This window comes from Balaenoptera musculus, chromosome 1, assembly GCF_009873245.2.
Source record: "Balaenoptera musculus isolate JJ_BM4_2016_0621 chromosome 1, mBalMus1.pri.v3, whole genome shotgun sequence".
NCBI lineage: Eukaryota > Metazoa > Chordata > Mammalia > Artiodactyla > Balaenopteridae > Balaenoptera > Balaenoptera musculus.
In genome coordinates, this window is record NC_045785.1 from 78,237,673 (window position 1) to 78,249,841 (window position 12,169).

At 36.2% G+C, this 12,169-nt stretch overlaps 1 protein-coding gene across 13 annotated transcripts in view; it reads right to left on the bottom strand.

Annotated features, from left to right (window-relative positions):
• KYAT3 (kynurenine aminotransferase 3) overlaps positions 1–12,169 on the bottom strand; it is a 53,097-nt gene that overhangs the window by 23,251 nt on the left and 17,677 nt on the right. For all 13 annotated transcript variants that reach the window (XR_005016812.1, XM_036828523.1, XM_036828573.1 and 10 more), the window contains 6 exons: positions 7,272–7,330; positions 6,535–6,679; positions 5,752–5,901; positions 2,163–2,249; positions 1,253–1,378; positions 1,036–1,156 (listed from right to left, as the gene is read on the bottom strand). Coding sequence is in view for 12 of the 13 variants with exons in the window: in XM_036828523.1 (XP_036684418.1) it covers positions 1,036–1,156; positions 1,253–1,378; positions 2,163–2,249; positions 5,752–5,901; positions 6,535–6,679; positions 7,272–7,330 (688 nt within the window). In the remaining variant the exon portion in view is untranslated. The remainder of the gene's footprint in view (positions 1–1,035; positions 1,157–1,252; positions 1,379–2,162; positions 2,250–5,751; positions 5,902–6,534; positions 6,680–7,271; positions 7,331–12,169) is intronic.

A 12,169-nucleotide genomic window follows, 5' to 3' on the forward strand; every position in this document is an offset into this window, starting at 1 on the left:
TCACCTGAAGCAGTTGCTTTCTCCTCTATGTCTCTACAACAATTTGTAATTTGCCACGGATAATTATGATATGTGCAACAACTATTTATATATAAGTGTACTAATTTTAAAATTTATTGGTTCCTGCCAGTGATTTTAGTTATCCTTCCCTCACCCTTTTCATACTTCCTATTCATTTTATTCAACAATTACTTTCTGACTGTCTACCATGCACAAGACCCTTTCTGGGAACTAGGGAGTCAGAAGAGACCAAAACATTTAAAAATTCCTACCTTCTTGCAGGTTAGAAGTAAAATATATAGATCTTGATATTTGTTATAGAGGAAAAAACAAAACAGAACAGAAAAAGGACAAAGAAAATGCTAGAAGGAGAGGTGTATCTATCTTAAACGTTGTGGTCATCAAATTTGACATCTGAATAAAGACCTCAGGGAGGTGACAGACTGAGCCGTTTGGATATCTGGGGAAAAGTGTTTCCAGGTATAGGTAGGGCAAGTGCAAAGACCGAAAGGTTGCAGCCCAGTTTATAATCCTACAGTTGATATAAGTTTGGATTACCTCAGAAGACACTGTGGCTTTTGTGAGATGGCCCAGTAGTAATGGCAAAATCCCAGGCAAGGGCCACGCAGCAACACCTTACTGTCATGAAAATTTTTTCCTGTTGACCTGGCATTTTGGCAACCTGCTCAGCAGGGACAGACCAGTTCAGGAACAATTAAGTTCCCTGTGTCTTATATGCCAAGTAATAGCTGGATTCTTGAAGAAAGCTAAGAATAAAGGCAAAAGTACTACTTCTCTGGTTTCATAGTTTTATAGTGTGATCCAAAATCTCGTCTCCTAAGTTTGTACTGCTTGTCCTTCAATCTGCTCATAAATTCACTCAAGCATCATTCATTCAAGGCCCATTTTTAAGCGCTCACAGACATTTACCCATTACAAAGACTACTTTAAAGCTCTTCTGGGATCCTTTCCAATCAGATGTTCCACACATGCCCAAACACATTTAGATTTGTGACTCTATGTAATAATTAGTACCTATTTTAAAATGCTTATTTCCAGTATATACAAGCCATTCATAAACCTCATCACTGATGCAGAGTGTGTCATATTTGATGCAAAGGTCAGCGATTACTTGGAGTTCCTCTTTGGTATACACCTACACATATGAAAGGAAACAAAGGAGCAGAGCCAATTATTCAACATGTGAGAAAATGATGGACCAGAAGACTGTATAAAGAGATCAAAGACTCACCTTGCCAAGGGGGTTATGTGGAGTATTTAGTATTATAGCTTTAGTTTTGGAATTAAATTTGCTTGCCAGTTCTTGAGGATCTAATGTCCAGTCAGAACTAGACCATTTTTTCCCATCAAGAGGTTTCTAAGCATGAAGAATGAAGATGTGATTTAATTCAGTTAATTCATGTTTTCTGTCCTACAAATAAATAACCTAACAAGGAAAAAAAAAGTAGAGAAAGGCATGGCAAAGGTAACTGAAGAGATGACAAACAAAGAAAAGAAATAGAAGTAACTAAGCTTTACTCTGCCTTAAGAGCCCAACAGGATGTGAGTTCCATGCTCATACCTGTTAATTGGAAACATGAACTCTGTCAACATTAACGGCTGTGAAAGTGCCTATATTCCTTCAAAGGAGCCAGCTGTAACTATGGTTAACACATCTGGTACTATAAGGCTAACAGAAGATTCTGTGATTCACCTTGTATCACTTATTTTGATGAAAATTTTAAAAAGACAATGGTACTATACTGTATTCCTAAAGATAAAAGCAGAATTAAAAAAAAATTACTTCATTCAGAATTCAATAAGCATTTATTGAGCACCCAGCATATACCCTGCACTGTTAGTCACTGGGGACCGGAGCTATAAAAGTGAGTCAGAAATGGTTTCTGACCTGGTGGTGCTCAGTCAGTAGGGGAGACACATACCACAAAAAATAGTATTACATACAATGTAGACGCTGATACAACAGACAGACGCGCAAACACAAGATAAATAAAAGATCCCCCCTTAAAATTGTTACCTTCAGTCATAGTAGAGATATATAGTAAATCCCAAAGTGTAATCAAAGTAGGAACTTTATTGGCAACAAAGTAATGGTATTTACAAAACTTCTTAAAACATGTGAATCATAGGGGCAAACTTACAGATCTCAGGGGAATAAAAATAGGTATTGCTCCAGCCATTCTCACCATGGGCTCATAGCAGTCATAGAAAGGCACTATCACTATGACCTGGAATAAAACCAAATAACACAACATATCAATCATTAATCCATTTAACAAATATTGTGTACCTACTATGTGCAAGGCACTATACTACATGCTGAGATGCAGTAGTGTAGAAAGCAGGCTATGTCTTCACACATCTGAGTGAAAAAGACCTTGGGGATAAACTTGTCGGGATCCTTAACTGGAGCCCTTGATCTCTTACGGAGATCTGTGGATAGGCTTGCAGTGGGACCCTTGGAATCGTATGTAAAATTTTCTACATGCATAGGTATATTTTTCTGGGGAAAATATACCTATTTAATAGGTATATTTAATTTAAATATATTTAATTTAATTTAATATATTTAAATTAAATATAATTTAAATATTAATAATATATAATATTATATAAAATGTATTTTATATTAAATATAATTTAAATATTAAACATAATTGTTTAATATTTATATTAATTAGTATAATTAATAATTATATTAATAATATAATTATTAAATATAATTTAAATATTAATATAATATAATATATAATTTAATATATTTAAATTAAATATATTTATATTTAATTTAAATATATTTAATTTAATTTAAGTATACTGAATTTAAATATACCTATTTAAATATACCTATATAAAATTTTCTACATGCATAGGTATATTTTTTCTGGGGTCACAGCTCTCATCACATTCTCAAAGGGATGTTCCAGCCAAAAACATTGAGTTTAAATTTCAAATTAGAAAATAAATGATCAGTGGCAGAGCAAGACCATAAGGAAAGAAAGCACTGCAACTGATGCTCTCCGCTGTGGAGTACTAATTTATAAGTATTATCCTGAGAGTAAAGACGTTTGTCGCTTCTCAAAAGCATCCCCAAACAAAGAGCGTATGCAGGTAGACAGTTAGGATGCTACTGCTAATGTCTGATAACCACAATTTCCCTCTAGATGACTTACATCTGGATCCTTTTTTCCTAGCCCCTTAGGATATACTCCCTGTTCCTTTGCTCCTACAGGCTCTCTCTCAATCACTCATGGCCTGGCTTTCAGGTCAGTGGGCCAGACTAACCTGTCCCGTCGGTATTCCTTCTGCAGTATGCCAGCCTGGACCTAGCATCCCTAACTTTTTGCTTTTCTATAAGGAGAGTTTGAACACATAATTTATATCTATTGTACACATTTGATTTTTCTATCCTTTTTAAACTTAGAAATATTTCACAAAAATTTTAATATTATTTAGTTTTAACACTTATTATTTTAAAGGCTATTTGAGAGTCTATTGAATTCTAGAATAATTTTGTTATAGTTTGCTTGTATAAATAACAGTGCAATGTTCACTTGTGACTATGCATAGTATCTCCATTTTAAAATCATTTGCTGAATAAATTCACATGATTGCTACTGCTAGACTAAAGGGTATAAACATGTTTTATGGTACTTTATATATATAGTCAAACTGCTTGTGAAAAATCTGGCAACAATTTATAATTTTACAAGTCTACACTAAACTGCCGCATTTAAGTTTGTGTTGGTTAAATTCATGGTACCTAATTATCACCCTAAATTTGCACTTTTTACTGCTTGTACTTCTTTTTCAAGGCCTTTCTCATTGGAGTCATAGGAGGCCCTTACATTCTAAAGCCCCTTTGTTTGTACTAGTCATCCAACTCACACTGAGTAGTTCCTATACAATGTGCTATGTTAGTTGTTGGGTACTGTGGAGGACAAAGAAATGAGCCAGGAATGAATCTTTTCCTCAAGTTCTTAATTAGACTATGAAATTCTTAGGGACTAAGATGACCCATCTTTGTAGCCCTGGTGAGAAACAGTGCCTGGTATGAAGTGAGAGCTCAATGAAGGAAAGTAAATTGGGAAGGCAGTGAGGTGGAAATGAAGAATATACTTAACACTCTTCCCTGAAATATCCTTATTTTTACAATGGAAATAATTCCCCTCTCTTTTTGAGGAATGTTTACTGAGCACTCACTATTTCAGGTGCTAGCTCTATAGCGATAAACTAGTTCTCCTGGAACTTACATTCTCCTGCAAGACATTTATAATAAATAAGAAAACAAGGAAGTAAATCAGCTAATTTCAGATAGTAATAAATACTATAAGGAAAATAATAGGTCAATATGATGGAAAGTGGTGTGTGTGGTTTCAAAATATTAGATAAGATGATCAGGGAAGAAAGAATAGAGGAAAGAGGGTCAAGGGCTGAGCCTTGGGACACACCAACAAAGTGCAGAGAAGGAGGAAGCAACAAAGGAGTAACAACACCAAAGTCTCAGATAAAACTTCCAACTATTTTATAGGAATAAAGGAGATTACGTATATGAAAGTATGACTGTACTTCCTTACCATGTCTCCTTAAGTAGCTTATTGTTTGGCGTAGTAGAGTGAATTGAGATGTAAAAGGATAATGTAACACAAAGTAACAGGTACCTTTCATAAAGGAGATACAGATAAAGTGCGGGGAGAGTTCAAAGAAAGGAATTAACAATACAGATCACAGCAAATATTCATTCTTCACACCCGGCTTAACCAACACCTCTCTAGAGCTTTCCAGACCTATATTAGCAGAGTTGATCACTTCTTCCTCTTGTCACCATGGTAACTTATACATTCCCCACCACCGCCTATAGCATTGCATTCCTCCTCATCTGTTTACAAGTCTATATCCTCTACTAAACAGGGAACCCCTTCCACGCAGAAACAGTCTTTTAAAAATCTCTCCCACAATGTCTAGCGTATTCTCAATAAATTCTGAATAGATGAAAGAGGTGAGGAAATACTGAAGCAGGGGTATTGGAATGATAATGGGGAATTAGGGGCAGAGCTGGCTGAGGTCAGTGCCAAAGTGGGTTTTATATCACATCACTAAATAAAGAAATCACTCAGCCTTCTTGTTATACATCTCTCACACAGTGCTGCTAACAACACAGGGTACAAAAAGACAGGGACCAAATACTTATTGACTGAGTTCAGACTAAAGGTTATTTTAGCAGTGAAAAATAAGATTCATTTTCCCACATCACTGCTAGCCCCTTTTACCTTCCCTTATCTAAATAGGCTGTAAATATAAGAATAAATGACATGCAACAAAATGGATGAATCTCACAGACAAAATGATAAATGAGAGAAGCCAGACTCAAGAGTACATACTGCATGATTGTATTATATCAAGTTAAAGAGCTGACAAAATGAACCTATGGCGACAGAACACAGAAGAGTGGTTACCTCTGGAAGAATATAGACTATGAAGGGGCAAAAGGGAACCGTCTCGGTTGCTGGAAATGTACTACATCTTCATCTGGTTTGTGGTTACATGGAGACATACATATATATACATGTAAACATTTACTAAGTTGTACTTAACATTTGTGAACTTGACTGCACATACATTATACTTCAAAAATAATTCAAATAAAAAAGAGCGTAAAATAAGTAAAAATAAAAGCAGGACAAATGATAGTGATTAATATAGGCAACATGATAATGTTAATATACTTACTTCATCTCCCTCATCAATTAATCCTTGAATGGCATTAAAAAGAGATCCATATGCTCCTACTGTCACAAGGATTTCTTTATTTGGATTTATTTGATTTTGATAAAACTTTTCATATAGGCAGGACAGAGCTTTCACAAGTGATGGATGACCCTGTTGAGTAAAAAGAAGAACAAAACCTTGAACTTAATTATGGGACCTACTTCTTTGAGATAGTTTGGCTCTAAAATGTAAGAGTTTTTAACATCTGGGTTTAATAATTTTCCAATTTTTATTTTTAAATGGCAATAAATTAAAAAAAATTTTTTCCCATTTTCAGAGGGTTCCTGCATGAATGGTCGTGAAGACTTGTGGTAAGTTTTTTTTTTAGTAGAATCTATGAAATCTCTGGATATCCTAGGCATTCCACCACAGAAAGATGGAGGTTGTGCTGAGGTAGAGAGAAGAAAGTAACTAGTTGGAAATAGAGAATATTAAGTAAGAAGCCAGTGCTGAGGCTGCATAAGTTTGAAAGGGAGAGAAAACACGTCTAAAGTGAATATTCTCCTTCCCTGCTTGTCGTAGGACCCCATCCTGGAACAACGGTAATGGAAGGGCCAAGACAGGACTGTGGAGAAGCTGGAAGTAGGGGACAGCTCACCCTAGGAGATAAGGGTAAGGGTGGGTGTTCCTCTGGTTATCAAGTTGGTTCCAGAAAGCCAATTACAGAGAAGTGATAGAAGTACATTCACGCACAATACAATATAAAATACAAGCTCACACCCCACATAGTCCTCATATACTTACAAAGCCCCGTGTGTACTGATTCAGACTATCAATTGCTGCAATCTTTGATAATTCTTCCTTTACATATACAGGAGGGGATATATCTGGAAGGCCTTGGCCAAGATTCACAACAGAGGGGTCTGCAGCCAACTTGGTAAATTCAATCCTAAGATAAAAAATACTAATATTAGTAAGTATTAAAATTACAAAGTTAGCTTTTTATACCTCATAGTCTTTGAAAACTGAAAAATAAGACTTAGTTTAGTCTTACAGATCAAAAAAAATTAATGAATTCACGACAAGAATTTTACCATCTACAAAATGACTTTACCTGGAAAAATGATGGCTGAACTGATGAACTTAACGTTTCTTACAAATATCAGTTCCATGATACCCATATTTTAATCATATATATATTTTTCTCAACCATCTGCTGCTAGGTTCTCTTATCAACCATTAGAAAGGAGCGCTAATAGGAAAAGTTGATGGATTAGAAGGTAAGTTCCACAAGGGCATCCACCCAATCTGTCATTTTCTCTGTCCATTTCCAGTGCCTAGCTCAGGACCTGGCACATTTGCTAAGTGAATAAATCAGTGTATGAATCATTATTTCCTTCCATTTCCACTGAATGGATGAATTAAAATAAGTGGTTTCATTTATAGACTATAGATAAAGCTAAAAATTCCCAAATAAGGATATAAACATGTGGAGGAAAAAAACTTCACCCAATGATTATTGTTTATTCTAAGTTACTCACCACACATTGCTATCAAGGCCTTCAATTCGTTTTGCATTTTTGAATTTCAAAGACATTTTCTGAAAGATATAAATATTGAAAGGGTTTTAAAATTTCTTTAATCAAAACAAAAATGCCAGAAAATCATGGGTAACTCTTGCTTTTCCCTATCGGCACCATGGAAAAAGCAGCACTGTAGAGATAAATTCTAGACGCCAATAAAAAGTTCCGAAGAGGAATTCATCTCCCACCTACTGCTCTAAGGAGTGTTCTTCCTTATGAACCTTAGATGTTTATCTTCTCACATAAGAACAAAAATATCACCCTAGCCTAAAAAATAAATCAATTTAAAGGCCTGTAATATACTGAAGAGAACAATAATGATACTAAAAATGTCAGTTTAAAGAAATATCTTGAGGGGACTTCCCTGGTGGTGCAGTGGATAAGACTCTGCACTCCCAATGCAGGGGGCCCGGGTTTGATCCCTGGTCGGGGAACTAGATCCCACATGCATGCTGCAACTAAAAATCCCGCATACCGCAGCTAAGAGTTCGCATGCCACAACTAAGGAGCCCACGTACCACAATTAAGGAGCCAGCGAGCTGCAACTAAGGAGCCTGTGAGCTGCAACTAAGACCCGGTGCAACAAAACATATAAATAAATAAATAAATGAATAAATAAATAAATAAATAAATAAATAATCTTGACTCATGCTGTGAAGAGCATTTGAGGTCAGGTGTACTAACAGTTTCACAATTAAGTTCCTTGTATGGCATACAGGAAGCACCAAAACAAATGGTTTTAAAACTACTTAATAAGGAGTTCTAAATAATAATAATAGTAGGTAACATTATTGGGTACTAAGTATGTACCAGTCACTGTTCTAAGTGTCTTAAATAATTAACTCATTTAATATTTACAACAACTCTATGTAGTGGTTCTATTATGAGCCATCATTTACACATGAGGAAAGTGAGGTACACAGAGGATAAGATCATGTAACTTTACATCTGCCCAATTCACGAAAGCTAGTAGCATTTAAACCCAAACAGATTCAACTCAGGATGTGAACCCAGGTAGTGTGACTTCAGAACACATATTCAGTACTGTTTCCGCATACTGTTTTTTACTTAACAAGACCTTTGATTACTAGAATGCTGTCTCTTAAAAAAGTATATTAGACATTTAGGTCAGGTCTACTCACATCAAGCAAGTTAGGGCTGGGGTATAAAAATATTAAAAGCTAAAATTATGGAAGAGCATGCAATTTTTTAGTTCTTTGGAGCCTAAAATTAAGTTTATATTATCTCTCAAAAGCACTGAATTAGTTTTGGGTTCATTGTTGCCAAGCTGCTGGAAATTAAAAAAAAAAAAAAAGATTGGCAGCATTTTTGCAAAGATTTTCCTAATAGAAAATTAAAGTAATTTTAATTCCATCTGGGAAGGAGATAATGATAATGGTTATTATTAAACAGACCATTGTTCTCATTCTATTCCCAATAACGGAACCAAGAAAAATATCTTTTTACTCTCATATTTTTAATCTTTGAAACTCCAGTGAAGTAAATCACACGCAAATTCTCCAGAGGTTAATGTGCCTTCCAGAACAGCCTAATGATTAAATGCCCACCTGAACATGATGCTGTTATAGAGACTACAATTATAAAACTAAAACTCTGAGAAAGATAGAAAAGGTATTCTAACAGTTGTTCTTTGTCATCTCTAAAACATGTTTAAAGTTAATGATTCATTTAATCTATGACTACAAACACAAAGTAGAAATTCATATATAAAAGTGAGCATAGTCTACAGTAGATAATTTAGACACAAAGTCCAATTTCACCTAAAATATTTAGATAATTGCGGTCAAAATGCATTTTTCAGATTTAATTTTCTTTAACATTTGTGAAAGAATGTTAGATGAGCCTCTTCTCCCACGACTCTCTGTGCCTCTGTTCCTTCCCACTGTATGCCTCAACCATTCTGACCTGTTAAATATGCTATAAGTCTTCTCTCACAAGCTCCGTATGTGATCCTTCCCTTACCCAAAAGGTCTTTCTACACCAATGTTTCTCAGCCTTTTCTTTTTGTCACCACCGTGCACCCCCTCCCCCAACCATGGAGACTTTTCAGACATTTTTTCTAATCATGTCTCCCCCATTCCCTCATTAAATATTAAGGAATAAGATTTTGTCGGATAGAGTTGAGCTTTGGATGATCACAAAACATTGTAATAACCAAGATTTATTTCACCTGCCAAGCACCAGTTTCTCCCTCTTGGGGGCAATAATACCCTTGTTAAGAATGCATGTTCTGCATTTTCGATCTAAACCCTGGTCTCCACAACCTCGTCCCTTCACTTGGCTAACTCCTATTCCACCTGCCACCTTCAGTTCTCAAGTTAGACTTCATTTCCTCCAGAGAGCCTTCTCTGATTCCCCAAGTCATGGTTAGATGCTCCTCCTATGTGTTCCTATGACATGAAGCATTCCCAGCATTTACTACATAACATCGTCTTTTTTTCTGTTTATTTGTCTGTATTCTTCCTTAGACTATAAGCTCTATGAGGACTATTTCTAGGTTGTTCACTGTTCACTGACTGTGTATTAATCGGATTTCTCCAGAGAAACTGAACCAATAGGATGTGCATATATATATATATAAAAAAAAGAGAGAGAGAGAGAGAGAGAGAGAGAGAGAGAGGGAGGGAGGGAGAGAGGGAGAGAGATTCATTTCTAGGAATTGGCTCATGAGATTTGTGGCAGCTGGCAAGTTCAAAATCTGCAGAGCTCCAGCAGGCTGGAGACCCAAGGAAGAGCTCATGTTGCAGCTCGAGTCTGAAGGCAGTGTGGAGGCAGAATTCCCTCTTCCTGGGGGAACCTCAGTCTTTACTTTCTCTTACAGCCTTTAGCTGACTGAATCAAGGTCACCCACATTATGGAGGGTAATCTGCTTTACTTAAAGTCTACTGATTGAAACGTTAATCTCACCTGAAAAATATCTTCACAGAAACAATCTAGACTGGTGTTTGACCAAACATCTGGGTAATGTGGCCTAGGCAAGTTGACAGATAAAATTAACCATCAGAGTGTCCAACACACAGTACTATGCCTAGCATATAGCAAGCTTTTAATAAATATCTGATGAATGAATGAAAAAAACCCACACATTAGGAGTGAACTTATGGCGTCAGCTACCTTAAGTTAATGCTTCAGTAACACATGACCCCAAAGTCTTGGTTGCTTAAAATCATAAGGGGTTATTTCCTTCTCGTGCTACATATTCACTGAAAGTTAGCTGTTGCTCTGTTCCATGTCACTCTAACTCTTGAGACACAGGCTGATGAAATAGCCTCTATCTGGAATATGGCTAGTTTCACGGCAGAAGGAAAAAATTCTTATAAAGTTTCTGCTTAGATGCAGACACATCACTTCTACTCACATTTTATTGGCCAAAGCAACTTCATGGCTAAGCCTGACACCAACATGGCAGAAATGAAGTCTGGAGTTATAATGAGATGCGTGGTTATTGTGGGTTGAATTGTGCCCCCACCCCCGCACATTCTTATGTTGAAGTCTTAACATCCAGTACTTCAGAAGGCGACCTTATTTGGAAATAGGTTCATTGCAGATGTAATTAGTTAAGTTGAGGTCATTAGGGTGGGCCCTAATCCAATGTGAATGGTGTTCATATGAAAAGGGGAAATTTGGAGACAGACTGGCATACAGGGAGAATGTCGTATGAAGATGAAGGCCGAAATCAGGGTGATGCTTCTAGAAGTCAAGAAACACCAAAGTTTGTCAGAAGCTGGGAGACACGCATGGGACAGATTCCTCCTCACAGCCTTCAGAAGGAACCAATCCTGCCAACACCTTGATCCTGGACTTCTAGCCTCCTAAACTGTGCGGTAATACATTTTTGTTGTTGAAACCACTCAATTTGTGCTACTTTGTTAAGGCAGCCCAAGGAAACGAAGATAGCAGTGAAATGTATAAGACATGCTGTAATGCCCAAAGACATCAAGATTCAGCAGTAGCTGCAAATGCTCACTGTCTAAGAATTATTGTCCAGAGTAGATCCGGTATTAGGAAAAGAAAATAAACCTAAAATCCTATGGGGAATTAAATATGAGCCCCAAGTGTACAATGGAACATCTGTAGGGCCTGTATAATTTCTGGGCAGCTAACTCCATGAGGTAGCTTCTGTTCCCAGGTAGATTAACACCTGGCATACATATACTGAACTGCTATGTTATAAATGCAAAACTGCTCATGTACTAATAAGCAGCACCTTTTGTTGTTAATGTGAAGCTGAAAAAATACAGTTCTACAGAATCACCATTAAGTGCCACTCTTGGCAGAGATGAGAAAAAGCTTATTGTTATTGTCTTTAAAATGTTTACTGTACCTGTCAGAATAGCTATCATCAGGAACCTTCGTGCACTATTGGTGGGATTGTAAATTGGTGCAGCCACTATGGAAAATAGTATGGAGGTTCTTTAAAAAAATTAAAAATAGAACCACCATATGATCCAGTAATTTCACCTCTGAGTATTTACCCGAAGAAAACAAAGACACTAATTTGAAAAGATATATACACTCCAATGTTCACTGCCTCATTATTTACAAACAGCCAAGATAAGTGCCCATGGATAGACAAACGGATAAAGAAGATGTGATGTGTGTGTGTGTGTGTGTATATATATATTAAACATGGTGTGTGTGTATATATATATATATACACACACATACACATACATAGAATATACTCAGCCATAAAAAAAAAAATCTTACCATTTTTAATAACATGGATGGATCTAGAGGGCCTTATGCTAAATGACATAAGTCAGACAGAGAAAGACAAATACTGTATGATCTCACTTATATGTGGACTCCAAAAAACAAAACAAACAAACAAA